We start from the raw sequence: 24256 nt of genomic DNA on the forward strand, positions 1-24256 counted from the left end.
AAAGTGAAAGTCCCAGAGTGGGACAAAGTAAAAAAGTGTAAAAACTGTCAGAAAGTGAAGAGAAAAAAAAAAAAATTGTAAAAATATATTTTTTTAAATAATCCACCAAAAATAAAAATATAATGTACCCATCAATAAATATTATTATGAAAAAAAGCAAACAAACAATAAAAGTACACATATTTGGTATCGCAACGTCCGGAACGACCTGACCTATAAAACTGTCCCATTAGTTAACCCCTTCAGTGAACACGGTAAAAAATAAAAATAAAAAACTAAGCAAAATACAATGCTTTATCATCATACTGCCAAACAAAAAATGGAATAACACGCAATCAAAAAGACTAATATAAATAAAAATGGTACAGCTGAAAATGTCATCTTGTCCCGCAAAAAACAAGCCGCCATACAGCTCCATCATCCGAAAAATCAAAAAGTTATAGCTCTCAGAATAAAACGATGCAAAAAAATATTTTTTTTCTATAAAATAGCTTTTATTGTGTAAAAGCGCCAAAACACAGAAAAACGATATAAATGTGGTACCGCTGTAAACGTACTGACCCAAAGAATAAAGCTGCCTTATCAATTTTACCACACGCAGAACAGAATTTAAAAAAAAAAAAAAAAAAAACAATTCCTGAATTGTTGGTTTTTGTTTATTCTGCCTCCCAAAAATCGGAATAGAAAGCGATCAAAAAATGTCACGTGCCTGAAAATGGCACCAATAAAAACGTCAACTCATCCCGCAAAAAACAAGCCATCACATGACTGTCTGCCAAAATATGGAAAAATTATAGCTCTCAAAATATGGCGATGCAAAAACTAGATTTTACAAAAAAAATGTGTCTTTTAGTGTATGACAGCTGTCAATCATAAAAACCCCATATGATTCTTGTATCGCTGTAATCGCACTGACCTGAAGAATAAAGTCGTCTAATCACTTATACCGCACGAGGAACGGCGTAAAAAATAAACTCTCGGGTTAGGGTTGTGCTAGGGTTAGGGCTGGGCTAGGGATAGGGCTGGGCTAGGGATAGGGCTGGGCTAGGGATAGGGCTGGGCTAGGGATAGGGCTGGGCTAGGGATAGGGCTGGGCTAGGGATAGGGATAGGGCTAGGGATAGGGCTAGGGATAGGGATAGGGATAGGGCTGGGGTTAGGATTTTTTTCAAAAGAAAAAAAGATGACGATATGGCGACTAGTGTTGAGCGCAAGTGCTCGCTACTTGAGTTTGCATCGGGTGCTCTGGTATGCATTGAGTATAGTGGGTATTTGAGTGACATGCTCGAGTCTCCGCCCCATATGCCTCGCGGCCAAAAAAACTTTGCGGGGATTGCCTGCCATGCACGAGCGATCCCCGCATGTTTTTTTTTGGGTGTCTAATAACCGTGAAACATGCGGGGCAGGGACTCGAGCATGTCACTCGAGCACATGCAGTACATGGTGCATACCTGAGTACCCGATGCAAACTCAAGTAGCGAGCACTTGCGCTCAAGACTAATGACAACTTATTCAATATGATGACCTAATGTTATCAAATTCTGTGTCGTACCTCTGGGTTCAAAATGTTCATTATACCCCTTGATAAAATCCTTGAGGGGGTCTAGTTTCCAAAATGGGGTCACTTGTGGGGGGTTTCCACTGTTTAGGCACACAGGGGCTCTCCAAATGCGACATGGTGTCCGCTAACAAATTGAATGGAAAATCGGCTCAAATTGTTAGCGGACACCATGTTGCGTTTGGAGAGCCCCTGTGTGCCTAAACATTGGAGCTCCCCCACAAGTGACCCCATTTTGGAAACTAGACCCCCAAAGGCACCTATCTAGATGCATAGTGAGCACTTGGAACCCCCAGGTGCTTCACAAATTGATTCGTAAAAATGAAAAAGTGGGAAAAAAATACTTTTTCATTTTTACGGATTAATTTGTGAAGCACCTGGGGGTTCAAAATGCTCACCACCCATCTAGATAAGTTCCCAGGGGGGTCTAGTTTCCAAAATGGGGTCACTTGTGGGGGGTTTCCACTGTTTAGGCACATCAGGGGCTCTCCAAAATGCAACATGGCGTCCACTAATTATTCAAGCTAATTTTACAATCGAAAATTCAAATGGCGCTCCATCCCTTCCGAGCCCTGCACCAAAACAGTGTTTTTTCCCCACATATGGGGTATCTGCGTGCCCAGGGGAAATTGCACAACAAATTTTGGGGTCCATTTTTTCCTGTTACCCCTGCGAAAATAAAAGAAATTGGGTCTAAAGTAACATTTTTGTGAAAAAAGTTAAATGGTCATTTTTTTCTTCCACATTCCAAAAATTCCTGTGAAGCACCTGAAGGGTTAAAGTTCTTGAATGTGGTTTTGAGCACCTTGAGGGGTGCAGTTTTTAGAATGGTGTCACTTTTGGGTATTTTCTGTCATAAAGACCTCTCAAAGTGACTTCAAATGTGATGTGGTCCCTAGAAAAATGGTTTTGTAAATTTTGTTGGAAAAATGAGAAATCGCTGGTCAACTTTTAACCCTTATAGCTCCATAACAAAAAAAAATTTTGGTTACAAAATTGTGCTGATGTAAAGTAAACATGTGGGAAATGTTATTTATTAACTACCGTATATTCCGGCGTATAAGACGACCTGGTGTATAAGACGACCCCCCTACTTTCCTGTTAAAATGTAGAGTTTAGGATATATTCACCGTATAAGACTACCCCTTTTCCAACGCATACCAAACACCGGTAAAAATAAAAAAAAAACAGATTTGAATTTAACATGGTCCTTTTTAATTTAAATTCTTATGACATGCAGGTATATAGCAGGAAAACTGTCACGCATAAACATAAGGCATACAACAACATTACTATCATCCATTTTCATCAGCGGCATACACCGGTACCCGACAATTTACAACAGAAAGAATAGAGCTTCACACATAGATTAGATAGATAGAAATATGTCAGTCACATATATATGAAGTACAGTGACATTGTTGCTTACTGTACTTGTCATTTAGTGTAAAGGATTTATTTAAAAAAATAATAGTGTTTTCATGCACCGTCTCTTTAAAAAAGCCGGCCGGCAATTCAGCATCTGTACCCGACAATTTAGAATAGAAGGAATAGAGAATCATACATAGATTAGATAGATAGAAACATGTCAGTCACATATATATGAAGTACAGTGACAGTGTTGATTACTGTACTTGTCATTTAGTGTTAAAATAAAGGATTTATTTAAAAAAAAATTGGCGTGGGGTTCCCCTTAATTTTAGTCTCTAGCGGAGGTTAAGCAGACAGCTGGGGCAGATGTTTGAAGCCTGGGAAGGGGGTAATACCCACGGAGCTTCCCAGACTACTAATATCAGCCCCCAGCTGAATACCTAGCCTTTACTAGCTATTAAAATGGGGGACCCCCCCCCAAAAAATGACGTGGGGTCCCCCCTATTTTAATAGCTAGCAAAGGCTAGGCAGACAGCTGGGGGCTGATATTAATAGCTCAGGAAGGGTGCCATGAATATTGGCCCCCTCCCAGGCTAGAAACACCAGCCGTCAGCCGCCCCAGAAATGGCGCATCCATAGGATGCGCCAATTCTGGCACTTAGCCTCGCTCTTCCACGCTGCCCTGGTGCGGTGGCAGGGGGTAATAGGGCTGGGGTTCATGTCAGCGCCAGCTGCCATGAAGCCCAGGTTAGTAATGATGGGCGTCTATAAGACACCCCCATTACTAACCTACAAAGTGTTAAAAAGAAAAAACACACACTACACCAAGAAAAAAATAATTTGAAATAAACCACACCATTTTATTTAATTCTTAGTTTACTAAAAAAAAAAATAGTTACCTGTCCACGTTCCTGCGCTGATCTCCCATGCACAGCTGTTACATCTGGAGATGGTGACAGCTGTGCATGGCTGCTGTAAGCTCACACTGCCGGGAACACGTCCGCTCCCGGCAGCGGGAGCCACTGACTGAGGTCACCGGAGTGCATTCAGGCAGCGCAGCTCCGGAGACCTCCTTTACGGCACTGCTGTACCGTGGGAATTTCTCACGATACAGCAGGGCCGTAAAGCAGCTAACCGGAGCAGCGCTGCCTGAACTCCGGCGAACCCGCTTATGCAATGACGGGGCTGCTTTACGGCCCCGTCATTCTAGCGGCGGCGGCGGTTCAGAGCGGTCACATTCTATGTGGCTGCTCTGAACTGGAGATCTTCGTGGGACACTCGTGGACTACTACGGAGGGGTAAGGATAAGGTTGTGGTTTATTATTTTATATTTTATTACAGGAGATCGATGGCTTCGGGGAATTAGGTGTCTAGGTGAGTATAGATGTAGTTTTTTATTTTTTACTTTATTTTAGGTGGCGATCGGCGGGGACAGGTAATGTATGAACTAATTTATTGTAGGTAACCACTGGCCACCAATGACATGTATTTAACATTTATTGGGGACACAGTAGGGCAATTTATATAGCAGGATCAGGCTGATGGGAACTACTGCTCCCATCGAGCTGATCCTGCTGGCAGGAGTGGACGGGGGACAGACATAGGCCGATGGGAGTAGTAGTGTCACATCGGCCTATGTCTGCCTGCACAGACACATCGCACAGACACCGCGCACACCCGCACACACCTCACAGACACCGCACACACACTCGCAGACACACGCACAGACACCCGCACAGACCAATCATGACGGGTCTGGGAGGTGAGGCTGACCTGTGAGACCGTGGGAAAGTTCATGTGAGTTCATGCAATGCAGTCAAGCATGAACTCACATGAACCCTCTGAGGGCACCGCGGCGACTTCAAATGAACAGCTGATCGGCATCACCTGATACCTCAGCTGTTCATTTGAAATAACCGGCGGGAAAGCGCAGCACAGAACTGGAAAGCTGGCGGTGAAGTCTTTTCACTGCCGGCTTCCCCGCCCGGGTCCTTCGCTCCCCGCTCCTTTGTGCTGCACTCCCCGCCCGGTCCTAACTTACGATCGGGATGGGAGGTGGCGAGGGGAGCGGAGGATCGGGGTGGGAGGCTGCGGGGAAGCAGTATGGGGCTGTGTGATTGTTTAAAAGGCGGCGGCTTTTTACCGCCCGCTGGCTTTTAAACAATCAGGAGAATTCTCCCACGCTGGGATGGCATTCTGATGACAGGCTGGATCTCAGCTGAGCTCTGCCATCCAGCTTATCATCCTTCAGAGACACTGCAGAGCGCAGGCATTATGGGAACTTCCGATTCCGGTATTCGATATTGTAAAAGTATCGGAATTAAGTATCGGAATTCCGATACCGCGAATATCGGCCGATACCCGATATTACAGTATCGGAATGCTCAACACTACTTGTCACAGAAGCGATGCGAACTTCCCAGCTCCGGACACAGCGCAGCGCTTCTGTGACAAGTGAAAGCTGTCGGCACAGAAGCCCTGCGCTGTGTCCGGAGCTGGGAAGACACTGCGATGTGTCAGAAAAGTTCGCTAGGTTCTGTCTGTCTCCGCTGCTGGGAATACGCTGCGCTGTGTCCCAGGCCTGAGAAGACACAGCGCAGCGATGTGTCAGTTTCAGCACAGAAGCGCTGACTGTCTGGACCTACCCCCGCCGTATTTTAACTCCCTCCACCTTATATTAACTCCCACATGGCAGGGATACGGCCACGGCAGCTTATTAACACCCCCAGAGTATCCCCGCATGTCAATTTCTGAAAGTTCAAAAACATTACCGGCGTATAAGACGACCCCAGACTAGACAGAAGATTTTTCAGTCTTCAAAAGTCGTCTTATATGCCGGAATATACGGTATTTTGTGTGACATATCTCTCGGATTTAAGGGCATAAAAATTAAAATTTTGAAAATTGCAAAATTTTCAAAATTTTCCGTTTTTTTCACAAACGCAAATGATATCGAAGAAATTTTACCACAATCATGAAGTACAATATGTCACGAAAAAACAATCTCAGAATCAGGGGGATCCGTTGAAGCGTTCCAGAGTAATTACCTCATAAAGTGACAGTGGTCAGAATTGTAAAAATTGGCCTGGTCATTAAAGTGCAAACCACCTTGGGTTGTAAAGGGGTTAAACAACATGTATGTATGCAAGTACCTTTATAAGAATGAAGTCATTAACCAGAGCCAGCATGGGTTTGTAACTAATAAGTCATGTCAGACTAACTTAATTTCCTTCTATGACAGAATCACTGACTGGGTGGATCAGGGAAACAAAGTAGATTGTGAAATGCTTTGCTGAAGTCAAGATGTATTAAGTATCTCATACCATTCTTATTGAAACAATGACCAACTATGGAATGGACAAGGCAACTGTTAGGTGGATTCATAACTGGCTTAGTCATAGATGGTTGCAGATGCAGTTGGAAGAATTTCTCAAGAGGGGTACCACAAGGCTCTGTCCTGGGCCCTGTGTTATTCAACTTCTTTATCAACGATTTAGATGAAGGAATTGAGGGTAAAATGATTAAATTTGCTGATGACACAAAGCTAGGAGAGATAGCTAATACTAGAGAAGAGAGAGAGAGGCTTCAAAAAGACCTAAATAAACTGGAGAAGTGGGCAGCAACTAACAGAATGTTTTTTAACAGGGAGAAATGTAAATTCCTACATCTGGGCAAGAAAAATTAAAAAAGCATATACAGAATGGGAGGAATAGAGCTAAGCAATAGCACATGTGAAAAAGACTTGGGTATACTAATAGATCACAGACTGAACATGGGTCAACAGTGTGATGCAGCAGCAAAAAAGGCAAACAATTCTGGGTTGCATTAACAGAAGCATACAGTCTAGATCACGTGAAGTAATTATCCCCCCTCTAGTCCTCTTTGGTCAGACCTCATCTGGAATACTGTGTCCAGTTCTGGGCATCACATCTTAAAAAAAAAAAAAAAAACATGAAGAAACTGGAGTAAGTTCAGAGAAGAGCGACCAAAATGGTGACCGGCTGGCAAACAATGTCCTATGAGGAACGGTTAGAGGATTTGGGAATGTTTAGCTTGCAAAAGAGAAGACTGAGGGGAGACTTAATAGCCGTCTACAAATATCTCAAGGGCTGTCACAGTGAAGAGGGATCAGCTTTATTCTCAAATGCACAAAGAGAGACTAGAAGCAATGGGATTAAACTAAATGGAAGATACAGATTAGATACTAGAAAAAACTTTTTGACAGTGAGGGTGATAAACGAGTGGAACAGGCTGCCACAAGAGGTGGTGAGTTCTCCTTCAATGGAAGTCTTCAAAACAGAGACTGGACAGACATCTGTCTGTCTGAGATGGTTTAGTGAATCCTGCATTGAGCAGGGGGTTGACCAGATGACCCTGGAGGTCCCCTCCAACTCTAACATTCTATGATCATCCACCAATCAGCGAGTAAGCCAGCAGTCGCGATGACGTCATTTCATCGCGCTGCTGAGACTCAGTTCACAGGAGACCAGAGCAGAGCGCCGGGGGAACGGGAAAGAGGAGAGTATGCGGTGTTGTCTTTTTTTCTTGCGTATGGGATATTTGTATGTATATAGGAGGCTACGTGGGGGATCATAATGTATATAGGGGCTATGTGGGGGCTCTTGCGATATATAGGGGCTCTATATGGGCTCATACGGTAAATAGGGGGACGTCAGCATACTTAATTCTGCTAAATATTAAGTGATATAATTAATATGTTAATATTAATATTGAAAAGAATTAATTTCCGTCTATTAGTTCAGCTATTCACATAAAAGGACATAAAATCAAAAAATATCACAGAAAAGAAATCAGCCTTACCAACATCAGGTCAGATTACCAATGCACTAGTAGGATGCAGACGACCCCCCATGCTAAAGGCGGGGGCCGCACAGGTGCAAAATACTGATGCAACAGTAGTATTACAAATGCACACAGATGGGGCTTGCATAGGACGCCAGTCACACAGATGTGTGATGCACAGTGTCTGGCTTACAGCCTATTAATGACACGCGTAATTTTAAATCAAATGGGCTGCCCATTATTGGTTCGGCTATCCACAACAGTCACTGTCTCTTATGTGGCCACTCGGGAAAATGATTCGCCCACCCCTGGTGGACAGGATAACGGGGAAAGACAGTAGGTTGGTGGTTGCGGCTGCTCCAGTGGTTGTGAAGTGGCAAAAGAGAAATTGAAGGCTGTATGCTTTCTTGAAGCTTTCAAGTTCTGTCTCAAAGTTCAGAATGTGGTGGATAATCGGACGTGTTGGGACACAGAATTCCAAAGGTTAGGGGATACTCAGCAGAAGTCTGAGGCGATTGGGTAAAAAACATATGAGTGTGGAGGAGAGTGGGCGGTCTTGGGAGGACTGGAGATAACATGTGGGAATATATTGGAAGATTAGTTAGGAACTATATGGAGGAGACAGATTATGTACGGCTATGTAAATCAATGCTTCTAGTAGTTGAACTGGATACGTTGGGGAAATGAATTTGCAGAAGCGAGAAGCGGAGGAGTAGCATGGAGAGAGGTGGATTAGTAGGGCATCATAGTTAAGGACACTTTCTTGAAAATGTGAAAAATCGCTAAAATTTAAAGGTCTAATATCCCAAAAGACAAATACAAGGCAATTGTCACGGGTGTGACAGACTGTCGCCCTGCAGTTGGTTGCGGAAGATCTCTTCATTTGGCATTACAGACACCTTCTTAGATCTGGCTCACTCTAGGACCCAGCGGCTACCTTCCTCTTGCTAATTAACACCCTGGCCTGGGTGTATAAATACTTTCACTTTGCAATTGGGAGGCGTCGGTGATATTCACCAGGGCTGTGGAGTCGGTGCTCATTTTGGTGGAGTCGGAGTCTGAATAAAATGGACCGACTCAGACTCCTAAAATATATAATAAATTGGGTACAGTAGTTCAATGCAGAATGTGCTGAATATTTTTTCATAGGAATTTGGGAAAGTTATGAAATGTCCTATAAATGGCTGTTCTATTCCTGATCTAAGGCTACATTCACACACAGCGTTTTTGCTGCGTTTTTTGAGGATACGTTTTTCAGCTGCAAAAGCAGATCAGCTTTTTACAAAACCTCATCACCTGAAAGGTTTTTGAGCTCATAGATAATGTTTTCAATAGCAAAAGCAGATTAGAAAAACGCCGCACAAACTGACATGCTCATGCAGGGGCACGCACCTGTTCCATCTTTAAGAGACGTGCTGGGAAAGGGGCAATTGTCGATCAAGCCACTCGGTGGGGCAGCACTTATTTAATGATTGAGCGATTACTTGAACTAAAACCGTTTCTTATAGATACGGCGAACCCTCAGGTAACCCTAAATGAAGGTCAATGGACACAGGTGGCTGAATTGAAGGAATTGCTTAATCACCCATTTACCGTGACTAAAAAATTACAAGCTGAGAATTTAACTCCTGGCATTTTCATAAGGGAGTGGAAGAACTTGCTATTTTGCCTGTCCCAAAGAGGAGGTTTAATCGCAGATGGCATTTCTGCTTCAATGAAACGGAGAGAGACACAGCTATTGGAAAATAAAATTTTTCTGGCAGCCGTTTATGTGGACCCAAGTCATCGTATACTGCTTGATGATCAACAGCTTACTAAAGGAAAAGAAGCTCTGACCGAGGTAGCAGTTAGGATGAGTGTCCTACAGGAGGACTGCCAGGCGCAAGAGGACTTGGGTCCTGACAGTGCTACTGCTGCCATATCTTCATCCTCATCAGATGAGGAGTTTGACTTTGACAAGTATTTGGATGACATGGAGCAGGCAAAGCGTTGCCGCAAGGAAAAAGATTTCACTCCGTCTCCTATAGCAAGCAGATTGACCATATTTCAGCAAAATGTCTCACTTGCTCTCAAAGAAATAGAAAAATTCAACCGTTCATCAAAACTGACTGCATGAGGCAATTCCTTTATACCCGGAAATTGTTAGAGATGTTGCCCATGTGGTTACGGCTTTGCCTCCAACCCAAGTTAGTGTAGAGAGGTTGTTCTCTAGCCTTGAAATTATTAGGTCAGATTTGAGGTCATCTATGAAGGAGGATCTGATGGAGGCAATTCTATTTCTTAGAACAAATTCATAGACTGCACAAATGTTATTTAGTATGTTTATGTTGAAAACTGTTTTTTGCCACTTACATAGTTTATTACATAGTGTATATAGTATATATATATGTATATTCGATATTACATAGTGTATTACATATTTACAATTTATTACAGTTTTTTGTGTTCTAAAGTTGTATTCCAATAAATATATATTATGTTCTATCTAAATATCTTGATTATTGTATCATAAAAATGATTAAATGTCTGATGTTCACATTGTACTACAATAGATTTTTCACTTAAATATAAGCAATATATGTGGGAGTCTGAGTCGGAGTCGTTGTAAGGGAAATTGAGGAGTCAGAGTCGCAGGTTTGGCTTACCGACTCCACAGCCCTGATATTCACATGACCCTTTGTGAAGGCTTGGAGCAAGTGCTGTTCTTAATTCCTCTCTGGTGCTAAGAGGACGTGTGCGCCATCTTTCTGAAGTCGACTCAAGCTAAGCTACTTCCCCCGTGTCTGTCTCCCCTTGCCGTCTTTAGTGGTCAGTGGGGATCGACTAGCGCTCATCCCCACTTCCCTATCTAGGGCCAAGCACTAAGGAAATACAGAGATAAGTTCCTGTGCGGCGATTGGTGAGGAACCAATATAGGGACGGTAGGGGTAGACAGGGTGATTGCAGATCAGCCTAGGTCTCCACTTCCCCCTTTCCCTAGTTTCTGGGCTCCCTTCCCCTCATCCCTTCGTGTCGCACTTTGTCTTTCCTACACTGTGCGTGACAGCAATACAGCAGAGTTGATAGCACTGTGAGAGGAAAGTTGCCAGAAGTGTTTGTAATGAAATAAATCTCAGCTCAGCTGTACTGCCAACCTCCTCCCAAACTGACTGCAGTGAGAACAAAGCTTAACCCCTTAGTGACCACCAATGCGACCTAAATCTGACATGAGATATAAGTGAATAGCATCACCCGACAGATGAAAATGCAGCAGTTGGCAGCTGTACACTATAGCTGACACCTTGCTGCATCAGTCACAATTGGTGTTGGCACCGACCATGGCCGTTTAACCCCATAGATGCTGCTGTCAATAGTGACTATAGCATCTAGAAGGTTAACAGTGATGGGGCTCCCTCTTTAACCCAATCAGCACCTTGAAATCATGATTGTATGGTGCTGATGGTTGCCATGGGCAATTCATTGCTAAATGAAAAATTACCACTATAATTTTAAACCTTCAAACATCTTAACAAAATAAAAGAAAATTTTATAGATGGTGCTGATGTAAAGCAGATATGAGGCAAATGTTATTTATTAACTTTTGTGTATGGTACGATTATCTGGATTAATGCAGTAATTATTCAAATTTTGAAAATTGCAAATTTTCAGATTTGTCAAATTTCTGATATTTTTATAAATAAACGCAAAACAAAAAACCCTACATTTATAGTTATCATAAAGTACGATGTGTCACAAAAAACAAAAAATCTCGAAATCACTGGGATATGATCAGGTCTAAGTGGCTAATGTTTCTCCTTGTGGAGCATAGTGACAAGCCAGGCCTGGTATGTCAGAGTGAGCAGACGTATAGGCCATGTATGCTCCTCTGGGAAATTAAATATGCAAATTGCTTCTTCAGAGAGGTGGAGGACTTGAACTCTAGTGTCACCTATTGGAAGTAGCAATCCTAAAAGTCAATATCGGCCCATCACCAAGCCTTAGGATATCCTAAGTCATATGACAAGGCACGTTAAATGATAAATGCAAGGAAGAGAGACTTCCTGTTTCTACATAGAGAAGAAACGAAGAATTAGCTAGATAGAAAGGCAAAAAGAGCAATTGTAAATACACAGTGCCATATAATATGATAAGAAGACTAATATATTAAGAGGATAATAACTTTGATGGGAATGCTTGTTTACCATGCTCAAACTGGTGAAAGGTCCTCTTTAAACGTTTAGGCTGAGTTCACACGATGAGTTTTTCGTGCGTTTCCGCTGCGTTTTTGCAGTTGCGGAAAACCATGAAAAACGCATGGTAGAAGGGCAGCAATGTTCCCCAATTGAAATCCGCATGTACTGTGCCCATGATGCGGATTTTTCCGCAGCGTAAACGCTGCGGTCAAAAATCCGCAGCATGTCAATTAATTTTGCGGAAACGCTGCTCTTTTGCCGCCATTGACTTGCATTAGACCGCATGGAATCCGCATCACTGTATATGTTGATGCGCTTTTCATGCGGTCTAATGTGCGGATGGTACCCGGGTGTGGATGAGAGGACTCGCATCCAGACCCAGGTACCATTAAAAAAAAAAAGAATAAAATAAAAAAGACATATTCTCACCTTCTGACGGCCCGCGCTGCGTCCTGCTGGCTTCCCGCGCACTTCGTGGTTGAATGAAGGACCTTCGCTGACGTCAGAGTCATGTGACGGGTCACGTGACGCTGACGTCGGAAGGTCCTAAAGTCTTCACTGCCGGCAGCCGGGACCGATGAAGCAGGACACCGGGGGCCATCAGAGGGTAAAGTATAGATTTATTTTTTATTTTTTGACATCACACACTATATAAATCCATGCCGGCTGCATGGATTTATATAGTGTGAAGTTGACAAGCACTTTCCAAGTGATGCTAAAATCGCTTGGGAAGCGCTTGTCAACCCGCATGCGGAAATGAAAGTGAAGACCGCTTCATTTCCGCATGTCCCTGGCAGGAAACCGCATGTACAATCCGCATGCGTTTTTTCCTGCCAGAGAGATGCAGAAACGCTCAGGAAAAAATCCTGAGCATTTCTGCATCGTGTGCACATACCCTTAAAGAAGCACTCCTTCCATCAAAATTTTTATCCTCTTAATATATTGCAATCATATTATATGGCACTGTGTACTTACAATTTATCATTTCTCTCTTCTACTTAGCTAATTCTTCTTCTTTTCCATTGGGTCTATGACATCACATGATTAAAAACAGACTAGCGGAATCCTTCTAAGCTCTATGCAGAAACAGGAGGTCAATTTTCCCTGTATGAGTCATAGGTCACTGCAAAATTCCCTGGGGAGGGGGGTGGGGATAGGAGAGAGGCAGCAGCTTGGACAGGAGTTGAAGAGGGGAATGATAAATGCAGGGAAGAGAGACTTCCTGTTTCTACATAAAGCAGAGAAACAAAGAAATAGCTAGATAGAAAGGCAAAATGGGCAGTTGCAAGTACACAGTGCTATATAAGAATATATTGCAGTATTCTTATAAGAGGATAATAACTTTGATGGGAGTGCTTGTTTAACATGTTCACACTGGTGAAAGGTCCTCTTTAAACAATGCTTGGATAAAGTAGACATACGGTAAATGTTATACTGTTCAACAACAAAATTGTAAATTGAACAAAAGTAGCCGATTTGTATAATTTTGATGCTGCTGAAAATGACAGATAAAATTGGTAATTAGCTCTAGTTTTTATTTTACAAGTGTCGATCGTGGAGAATTGTAATGCAGTATAAATGTATGGAAGCAAAGACATTTTTTCATATTAGGTTAGCAATTGAAATTCAGTATCTTTGTTGGGCCACAGATTAGGGAGCTTTACAAAGACATTCAGTTCAATGACTTACAAGTGGGCAGCACGGTGGCTCAGTGGTTAGCACTGCAGCCTTGAAGCGCTGAGGTCTTGGGTTCAAATCCCATCAAGGACAACATCTGCAAGGAGTTTGTATGTTCTCCCCGTGTTTGCGGTTTCCTCCCACACTCCAAAGACATACTGATGGGGAACTTAGATTGAGCCCCAATGAGGACAGTAATGATAATGTCGGTAAAGCGCTGTGGAATTAATGGCGCTATATAAGTGAGTAAAATAAAATAAAAAAAGTGCTTCTCACTAAATTAGAATATTATCAAAACATTAATTTATTTCAGTTCTTCAATACAAAAAGTGACACTCATATTATATAGAGTCATTACAGAGTGATCTATTTCATGTGTTTATTTCTGATAATGTTGATGATTATGGCTTACAGCCAATGAAAACACCCCAGTCATTATCTCAGTAAATTAGAATAATTCATAACATCAGCTTGAAAAATGTTTTTAAAATCCGAAATATATGTTCAGTAAATGCACTCAGTACTTGGCCGGGGCTCCTTTTGCATCAATTACTGCATCAATGCAGCGTGGCATGGAGGCGATCAGCCTGTGGCACTGCTGAGGTGTTATGGAAGCCCAGGTTGCTTTGATAGCACCCTTCAGCTCTTCTGTATTGTTGGGTCTGGTGTCTCTCATCTTCCTCTTGACAATACCCCATGGATTCTCTATGGGGTTAAGGTCAGGCGAGTTTTCTGGCCAATCAAGCACAGTGAAACTGTTGTTTTCAACCAGGTATTGGTACTTTTGCCAGTGTGGACAGGTGCCAAGTCCTGCTGGAGAAGGACATTTCCATCTCCAAAAAGCTTGTCGGCAGAGGGAAGCATGAAGTGCTCTAAAATTCCCTGGTAGACGGCTGCGCTGACTTTGGTCTTGATAAAACACAGTGGACCTACACCAGCAGATGACATGGCTCCCCAAATCATCACTGATTGTGGAAACTTCACACTAGACCTCAAGCAGCTTGGATTGTGTGCCTCTCCACTCTTCCTCAAGACTCTGGGACCTTGATTTCCAAATAAAATGCAAAATTTACTTTCATCTGAAAACACCACCTTGGACCACTGAGCAACAGTCCAGGTCTTTTTCGCCTCGGCCCAGGTAAGACGCTTCTGGTGTTGTCTATTGGTCATGAGTGGCTTGACACAAGGAATGCGACACTTTAGCCCATGTCTTGGATACATCTGTGTGTGGTGGCTCTTGAAACAATGACTCCAGCAGCAGGCCACTCCTTGTGAATCTCCCACAAATTTTTGAATGGCCTTTTCTTTACAGTCTTTCAAGGCTGCGGTTATCCCGGTTGCTAGTGCACCTTTTCTTGCCACACTTTTTCTTTCCACTGAACTTTCCATTAATATGCTTGGATACAGCACTCTGTGAACAGCCAGCTTCTTTAGCAATGATCTTTTGTGGCTTACCCTCCTTGTGGAGTGTCAATGACTACCTTCTGGACATCTGTCAAGTCAGCAGTCTTCCCCATGATTGTGGAGTCTACGGAAACAGACCAAGGGACCTTTTTAAAAGCATCGGAAGCCTTTGCAGGTGTTTTTTGTTAATTATTTTAATTTACTGAGATAATGACTTGTGTTTTCATTGGCTGTAAGCCATAATCATCAACATTAACAGAAATAACCACTTGAAATAGATCACTCTGTTTGTAATGACTCTATATAATATATGAGTTTCACTTTTTGTATTGAAGAACTGAAATTAACTTTTTGACGATATTCTAATTTAGTGAGAAGCACTAGTACTTCAGGCTGCCAAGAAGGTAGCGTGGAATAATTTTAAGGCTATGATCACGTTGCGTTTTTTTGCAGCTTTTTCTTATGCAAATTTTCAGCTGCATTTTACAGTACCAGCAAAGCAAACAGCTTGTTTTTTTTGCCAAAGAGCTGCGTTTTTGCAAAATGCAGCACGTCACTTTCAGCATTTTTTCACCCATTTTTGGTGCCAAAACCTAATGAAGTTTAATCAGGTTATTTTTAATCAGGATGAACAAGAGACAAACGTACACTGACAAAAAAAACAGAAAAAAAAAAAAAAAAAGAAGAGGCAAAAACTCAGCAAAACCTCCTTTTTTGAAGCAGCTTCTTTACTGCCAAGAGAGCAGGTTTTGCCTGCGAGAAAAAAAACGCATCAAAAACGCAACATGTTAACAACCTAAAAGTGTTTGTTCAGGATTTTTGGGAAACAAATGTGCGTCCAATTACAAAGAGCTTGTGGATGAGATGCTCATGTGCTACCACAAGCTAGGGGTAAACATGTCTCTGAAGATTCATTTTTCCATTCCCACCTCGACTTCTTCCCAGAGAAAGGTGCAGCAGTCAGTGATGAACACGGTGACAGATTCCATGAGGACAGGCTACCATTGAGAAGAGGTATGAAGTGAAATGGAGTCCGTAAATGTTAGGAGACTACTGCTGGACAATCAAGAGAGAAGCTCCAGAGCTACACTACAAAGGGAAAGCCAAGCGAAAGCGCCCAACTTGAAAATGCAATAAATGTACTGTATTTTGCGGACCATAAGTTGGACCCTAAATTTTGAGGAGGAAGATAGGAAAAAATGTTTTTAAATAAAATGGTGGTGTGTCTTTTAGTCCGATTTTTCGGTAGCTTACGGGAGAGGGGGGGGGCAGCTGCGGTGGAGCAAGGTCGCTGCTGCAGGAGGCCGGCGGCAGGAGTGGAGCGATGATGTGGGCCCCATGCTGGAAGGAGGGGGTGTCCCAGCGGTGCAAGGTTTCGGGCCCTGGGCTTTCACAAAATATCCCCTTCCCATTTATTTCCCTCTGGTGGGCTTCGGGAAAATGGCGCATGCACAGATTGAGATCTCGGGAGCAGAGATCTCGTCTCCTGAGAGCTCAGCTCTCCATATCTCAATCTGTGCATGCGCGGCCTCCAGCTGCCATTTTCTCAAAGCCTACCACAGGGAAGTCAATGGGAAGGGGACTCCGCTCACCGTCGATATTTTATGAAAGGATAGCAGCCTCGCACCGCCTGGACACCCTCTCCTCCCTGCACAGGGCATGCAGCATCACCCCCCACTCCTGCCACTGGCCTCCTGCAGCAGTGACCCGGCCTCCTGTGACACCGCTCCACCGCAGCTACATTCAGAATATAAGACGCACCCCCATTTTCCTCCCAAATTTGGGGGAAAACAAAGCGAGTCCTATAATCCAAAAAATGCGGTAGTTATTTATTATGTTCTTTGGCCCATGTAATGATAGTTGGTCATAAAAATTCCCAGTAAAAAAGTGTGGAAGGTTTTTGCAAATTTCACCTTGTAAAAATGAATTGTGTATTTCATTGCCCCACATCTACTATTTTAAATACTAAAGCTAATGATTTAGCGATATGGTAATATTCTGTTCCCTTATTGTCACAGAAATGTAAATAATCTCATTTGAATGCATTTACAAAGAATTCATGAACATTTGTTGAACAGTGATTTACTATGTTTCAAAACTTATTCTAAATTTCTAAACATGTTGACCTAAATTTAATATTAGAGTACAAAGAGCCACAAAAAAAACAAAATCACAGAATAATTTTGATAAGTAAAGGCATTTCAAAGTTGCAGCTACATAAAATGACACATGCAAAAATTTAACAAGTGGAGCTGCGTCCTATAGTCCCAAATAAATTGTGTCATTGAAGGTATACTTTTGATCTCGTTGTTTTGCGTTTGCTACGATTACTTAGAATAAATCATAATGTATATATGTACATGTAAACGGTCCTTTATAGTGGTAACTTATATTTCTCACCCCCACTGCAAGCAATAGGCTAAATATGGATGTACATCAGTTTTCTGGCATAAATACAATAAAATGTCATTTAAGGAAATTAACATTAAAAATTGTACTACAACTTGTCACATTCAAGTTCACTGCAGTCCCTTTAGCAGCCAAACTAGTGGAAGCAAGACTTCCACTAATCAAATGTTGATTGCCTACCATACATACATATAGTATGTCTTCATGGGTTAATCCATTCAAACTGGATGGATGTTTGACAACTATCTTATGTGCTGGTCTGTAAAGGCCCCGTCACACTTAGCGACGCTACAGCGATCCCAACAACGATACGACCTGTCAGGGATCGTTGCTGCGTCGCTATGTGATCGCTGGTGAGCTGTCAAACAGGCAGGCTCTCCAACGATCAGGGGAGCAGCGACATCGTGGAAAGAATCTTTCCACGATGTCCTGCTCCTGGTTACCAGCCTGCTGAATCAGGAGCAGACTGGTAACCATGATAAACAGCGGGTTACTAGGGGCACACGCGCACTTAGTAACCGGCTGTTTATCATGGATACCACTCTGCTACGGTGAGCAGGAGGTTACCGATCACCGTAGCAGGCTGGTAACCATGATAAACAGCGGGTTACTAGGGGCATACGCGCACTTAGTAACCGGCTGTTTATCATGGATACCACTCTGCTACGGTGAGCAGGAGGTTACCGATCACCGTAGCAGGCTGGTAACCATGATAAACAGCGGGTTACTAGGGGCATACGCGCACTTAGTAACCGGCTGTTTATCATGGATACCACTCTGCTACGGTGAGCAGGAGGTTACCGATCACCGTAGCAGGCTGGTAACCATGATAAACAGCGGGTTACTAGGGGCATACGCGCACTTAGTAACCGGCTGTTTATCATGGATACCACTCTGCTACGGTGAGCAGGAGGTTACCGCTCACGTAGCAGAGTGGTAACCATGATAAACAGCGGGTTACTAAGTGCGCGTGTGCCCCTAGTAACCCGCTGTTTATCATGGTTACCAGCCTGATCGCTGGTCCCACACAGCGATGTGTGCTGACCAGCAGGAGGGCAAAGACCAAAAAATGGTCCAGGACATTTTGCAGCGATCAGCGACCTCACAGCAGGGGCCTGATCGCTGCAAAGTTTCACACATAGCGACATCGCTGGTGAGGTCGCTGTTGCGTCACCAAAACCGTGACTCAGCAGCGATCTCGCTAGCGATCTCGCTATGTGAGACGGGGCCTTAAAAGTCACCAAAGTTGTCTTTGATGACACTGCAACAACAACAGCTCACACCCTGCCATGATCTGTTGCCCACAACAATGACTGGCAACTATAACGTTCAATAAATATATATAACACAGCAGATCAAAGTTTAGGCTGATATCTGCCATCAATAAAGGCCCCATACACATCAGACTAATGTTGCCTGAGCCTGCAGATCTCAAAGGCTTTGGCCAACACTAACATTAATGGGGGCGCCAGCCAACTGACGGGAAGGGATGTCGATTGGGCGTGTCCGATTTCAGACTGACAACTGCATTGCTCTCCCCGGGATAAGCCACCAGCAGAGATGTCTATCATGGCTTTCTCAAGAAGGACACAGGAGAGCTTAGCCGAAAAGCACTCCTGTGCATGGGTAAGACGGCCGAAAGATCGGCCAAAGCATCTCTCGACTAAAAGCCATCTAATGTGTATGGCCAGCTTAAGCATCTGTCATGCTTGTTCACATCATCAGATTGCAGAAAATGGTTTAAATTTGCTATTTTGGCTTTTCCAGTCTATGGCCATAATTTTCTGTATCTGCCAAGGGTATGGAAATAAATATCTTGAGTTTATGGCCAGCTTAAACGAGTATTCCAGTGTAAGCAAGATATCACCTATCAACCGGATAGTTGGTAACTATTAGATAAGTATAGATCCCATAGCAGGCAGGGCTGTGGAGTCGGTAAGCCAAACCTCCGACTCCTCAATTTCCATGACACCGACTCCACGACTCCCTCATACATGGCTCATGTGTAAGTGATAAATTTACTGTAGCTCAGATTCATCTCAGCTAAAAGTCTAGACCCTTAGATCAGGAATAGGACAGACATTTATAGGACATTTCATAACTTTCCCAAATTCTTATGAAAGAATATTCCCCACAAACTGCATTGAATTACTGTACCCAATTTTAGGAGTCGAAGTCGGTCCATTTTATACTGACTCCGACTCCACCAAAATGGGCTCCGACTACGACTCCACAGCCCTAATAGCAGGGACTCACACCAATCGTCAGTACAGGGGACTTAGGTCCCCAGCTATTAGATCTATGACAATTTGTGAGTTAATACCTATCCAGGCTGTCAGTCAGTGCTATATAGTTTTCTATGCAGATGCAAATAAGTAAGGCTCTGTTCACTCCCACACCACGCACATAGAACATAAAGAAAAGGTCAATTTTCCCAGGTGCATAACAAGTGCATAGCCCCCCTCACAATCAGGGCTGTATAGTCACAGACAATGTATTGCTCCGGTTTTAAAAAAAAAAGAAAAGTTAACGTGGTATAATTTATAAAAAGCATATTTACTTTCAGAGGAAATCAGGAAAGAGTTGAGAAACTTCAATCAAACATATGTCTAAAGCCCTTTTTAGCAAAAACAGTAATAACTAAACTGTTCTAGTCGCGATAAAAAAAATTAAGATTATTATTACCTCAACATTTATGAAATCTGGAGACGGAGCATGAAAAAACAGGATAGATGGAGTCTGTAGTTTGGCCTACTGACTCCAGGGACCCAGCACCAACGCATGCAACCATTTTTTGCAGAATCTTTGTACTGAAGAGCTAAATACCAACACTCACGGATTGATCATTTGCTCAATGGAAACTCTCCTGGCATAAGTCAAGCCCAACAAGCCCAATAAAGGCTATTAACATGCTCAGGATACACTTAGTTAAAGACTATGATGTGAACAATATCTAAATAAATACATGGCCAGTGTTCCAGGTCTTAGCTTCAAAGACTAAATTTTAAGGCAGGGTATTGCATTTTTATAGCAGTCTACATGGTATTCTACAACACACAAGCCATAATGGTATTCATGTTTATGTGCAAATATGTAATGAAAACTAAAGAAAAAAGGTGTGTGTGGAATTAGACCATATTCAGATGACTGTATCATGGTCAGAGTAAAGAATGTGACCATGAACTGACTTGCGCCTGCGCACACAAATCGTGGCTCACACCTGCAGATTATGCTTTGCCCTACTGCGGGTGCATGCGCACTTGTTTTTGGCTGTGCCTGCAGTAGGGCAAAGCACAGTGTACAGGTGCAAGCCACAATTTCTGTGTGCAGGCGCAAGATTTCGCTTTTGCAACGTGGATGATGCGTGGCGTCATCCACGACAATTAAAGAAGGAGGACGGCGAGAGGCCCGAAACCACGCCCATTGGACAAAACCAACCGGATTACCATATAGCGCAGGAGAACTTAATGTTTTTGGGGGTTATACAAGCATTTATGAAGTGCAGCACAGGCTAAGAATAAGGTCATAATTGTAGTGGGTATATGACAAAACTGGTGGCAGGATCCCTTTAACCAGAACTCGACAGCCTCATAAACACACATGGGTCTCATGAGTAAAACTTGAGAGCCTCATAAGTCTAGACGTAAGTCTATGAGGCTTTCAAGTTTTACTCATGTGTGTGTCTATGAGGCTGTTGAGTTATTGTCACGTTCGGGTCAGCCGACCCAGTCCTGAAGTCTCAGACCATGAATGTTAGAAGTGAGAAGCCCATTTTGTAAGCCCAGAGGTTGGAGCACAGTTTTGGGCATCTGCTGGCCCTATAGATTGTATGTTCTGATTTTTGTGCAAAATTCAATAAACACATTGTTTAAAAAAAAAAAAAAAGTAAGAAGCCAGCCTAAATGATAACATACTATACCATAGACAACAGTCATATACTCATCATAACTTTATAGCAGCCAGCAACTCAAATTACATAATTGTCAATAAATCAACAATGATCCATGATCCTTTCCAAAATATGAACTATATAAAGGGTGTCTGCTACTGCCACTTCGGACCTTGTAGCTAAAAGAAGGTGTTGACTTTCCATCAGACACATTCTTTGCAGGTACTTTCATACCAATATTGTTCTAGGCTCCGTACCAGTATGGAAATAAAGGCATACTAGACAATACCTTTAAGCAATAGTATTTTAGAAACTTGCACATTACTCTACAGTCGGACACGAGTCAACATATTGGTTCTCACACAAGTGCACCTTCTTATTTAAGACCTACTGTCACCTGTCAGTTTCCGACTCTGAACAACCATCTAGACCTGATACATTCTATTCACCTGGGACACTGCTTCGTATGCTGTAGGGTATAGTAGATCTAGCAATGGTTAATTTGTGATATCGATTCTCACTATATGTCGACACCATGCTCTCAAAAATTATGAATACCAGATTATCAATCATCATACTACATTGTCCCTTCTGGAAAGGACTCTGGACAAACACTTTCAATAGAAAAGGATTTTCTAAATACGTAACCCATGTAAATGGAAAGAGACAACTCTGTACTCACCTGCAGGTATAGCTAAGATTTCTACGAATACTTCTTTTAAAGAAGCTCTTGCATCCCTCGCAGGTGAAGACCCCATAATGCTTGCCGCTGGATTTGTCACCGCATACCACACAATCCACCTGGATGCCAGGTCGCTCTTCATCGCCCTGCTCGGGGTCACTCATCCCTCCAGGTGGTGAGGCCTCGTCCTCCTCGGAGTTTCTGGGGTAACCTTTCCCCATCCCATTAGTGTCTCCATTGGGGTCTCCCCAGCCCCCAGACACCATGGCCATAACAGCACCAAAAATCAACAAAAGTTAGGAAACGAGCGGAATACAAACCAGAGTGATATCTCTAACCAGTTCTGGGCATTATAGGATGGCCAACCATAAAATGCCAGGCTGGTAGCTGGGCAGAGGGCGGAATAGTGGGCTGAGGGTGCTAGAGGTCAGGCTTTGGTGTCTGCCCTTCTTGTTTGGACTGCCTGGGCTACAGAAACAGGACAGACCGGTTAGTGGGACCTAACAGGATGGAGTGAAATCCAGCTGCCCTGAGGGATGTTACGGCTGTGACAGAGCAGAGCTATGGAGCCAGGTGACGGGGCAGTCACTGTGCAGAAGTTGGCAGTGTGGCGGAGGGTGCCCAGCAGGGAAGCACTCGGTAGGAGCCGTGTACCCCGGATGTGCCGTGTACAATGTGCTTGGTACACTGTAGTTCAGGGATTCTACCGCGCCCTGAGCTAGGAAGGTCTCTGAGGAGGCACTGACCAGATCCAGGAGCATGTGAGGCCCCCCGCGGGGAGCAGTTACCCGGTGAAGCCCCTCTCTGTTCGCCCCATGCCCGGTGGCCGGTCCGGAGTGCGGCCGATGGGAGCAGGGAGGGCGGGCAGTAGGGGCACCTCCTACCATGTGACACCGGAGAGGAGGGTCCTGGGCAGAGGAGGGATTGGACGTCCGGAGGTGGGGGCACTGTCGGCTATGCGGAGGAATTACCTCACAGCTATACAGGTGCTTGTGTGCACGGGGCGCGTCACCTCAGACCAGGGCAAGATGGACGAAAATGGCCGAAACCAGCTGCTGACTGCAAACTAATGCATGCTCCTTCTCCCAGAGCGGCTCACACAGGACATGAGGGGTGCAGCTATGGAGGGGGCACAGGCAAACCTTGCTCCATTTTCAGTCAGAAGAACTTGCCACAGGGAGGAAGGCTGGGACCACACCTTATGCCGGAGCCAGGGATTCCACAAGAAGTGCCAGTCACATTACTCTTTCTGAAGAAAAAGCAATAGTGTTTTTGTAGACGTCTAATATAAATGTCCTGTACACAAAATATGCTAAAAATCTCAGTGTAAAGTTATCTAAAAGGATAATTCCGCGATAAGTTTATATACGCCGATCATCCGTAACAACACCGCAATCACGTGAAAAAACGCTGCAAATACTATGGGGTATGACTGTGATAGCGAAAAAAGACTGCAACATGCAGAAAACCGGTGACAGGTGAAGTGGACACTGAATAGCACCATCATATTCCTCAGTATTACAGACATCATCATCATCACTGTCCCCATTGGGGCTCACAATATACATTTCCTATCAGTAAATTTTTGGAGTCTGGGAGGGAACCAGCAGTGCAAAGCATCAGTGCTAACCACTGAGCCACCATGCTGCCCATACAAGGGTAGCATATAGCGGGCAGCAAATGAAAAGTCGTAACTTGAAGTTAAAGGGGCTATCCAGGACATTGTGAAAAACACAAAATGTGCCTAAGCACTAACAGGAAGGTAGGCTCTACTTACCAGCCTGTTGTGCTCGGTGCCGTTCGTCACTGGCACAGTGACCACTCCTGCTGGGGATTCAGCTACCTTTGCTGACATCACGTTGACAGAGTGATAGCTTCTTTTCCGCTCCGCTTTGTTGATAGGGGGGGGACTTCTTCTCTGATTGACAGCCGGATTTCCGCTGCCAAACTGGGGGAGCCGACTGTCAATCAGAATGACATTGGAAGCCACGTCCCGTCAACAGATCAGGGTGGAAAAGAAGCTGCCGATCTGTCGACGTGACATCAGCAGAGGCAGCTGAATCCCCGGCAGGAGCGGGTCTGTGGCCGCTCTGTGCTGGCGAAGAACGACATCGGGCAGAACAGGCAGGTAAGTAGAAACTACTTTCCTGTTAGCGCTTAGGCACATTTTTTGTTTTTCACAAAGTCCTGGATAGCCCCTTTAATGTGTGTGAAGTAGAAGAAATGGGCTATCGTAAGGATCAGAGAAACCTGTCATGGCTAGTCAACGGGATTAGAACATCTCCAAAAATG

General features: G+C 43.6%; 1 protein-coding gene across 2 annotated transcripts in view; it reads right to left on the reverse strand.

Moving 5' to 3' along the window:
- Window positions 1-22870, reverse strand: part of NR2F6 (nuclear receptor subfamily 2 group F member 6) — a 62897-nt gene extending 40027 nt beyond the window's left edge. For both annotated transcript variants that reach the window (XM_073659613.1, XM_073659612.1), the window contains exon 1: window positions 21965-22870. In XM_073659613.1, the coding sequence (XP_073515714.1) occupies window positions 21965-22236 (272 nt within the window). In that variant the 5' untranslated portion in view covers window positions 22237-22870. The remainder of the gene's footprint in view (window positions 1-21964) is intronic.
- Window positions 22871-24256: the final 1386 nt, after the last annotated feature.

This window comes from Phyllobates terribilis, unplaced genomic scaffold (assembly GCF_046119375.1).
Source record: "Phyllobates terribilis strain yellow unplaced genomic scaffold, ASM4611937v1 Scaffold_1__5_contigs__length_1240528914, whole genome shotgun sequence".
In the NCBI taxonomy this organism is placed as follows: Eukaryota; Metazoa; Chordata; class Amphibia; order Anura; family Dendrobatidae; genus Phyllobates; species Phyllobates terribilis.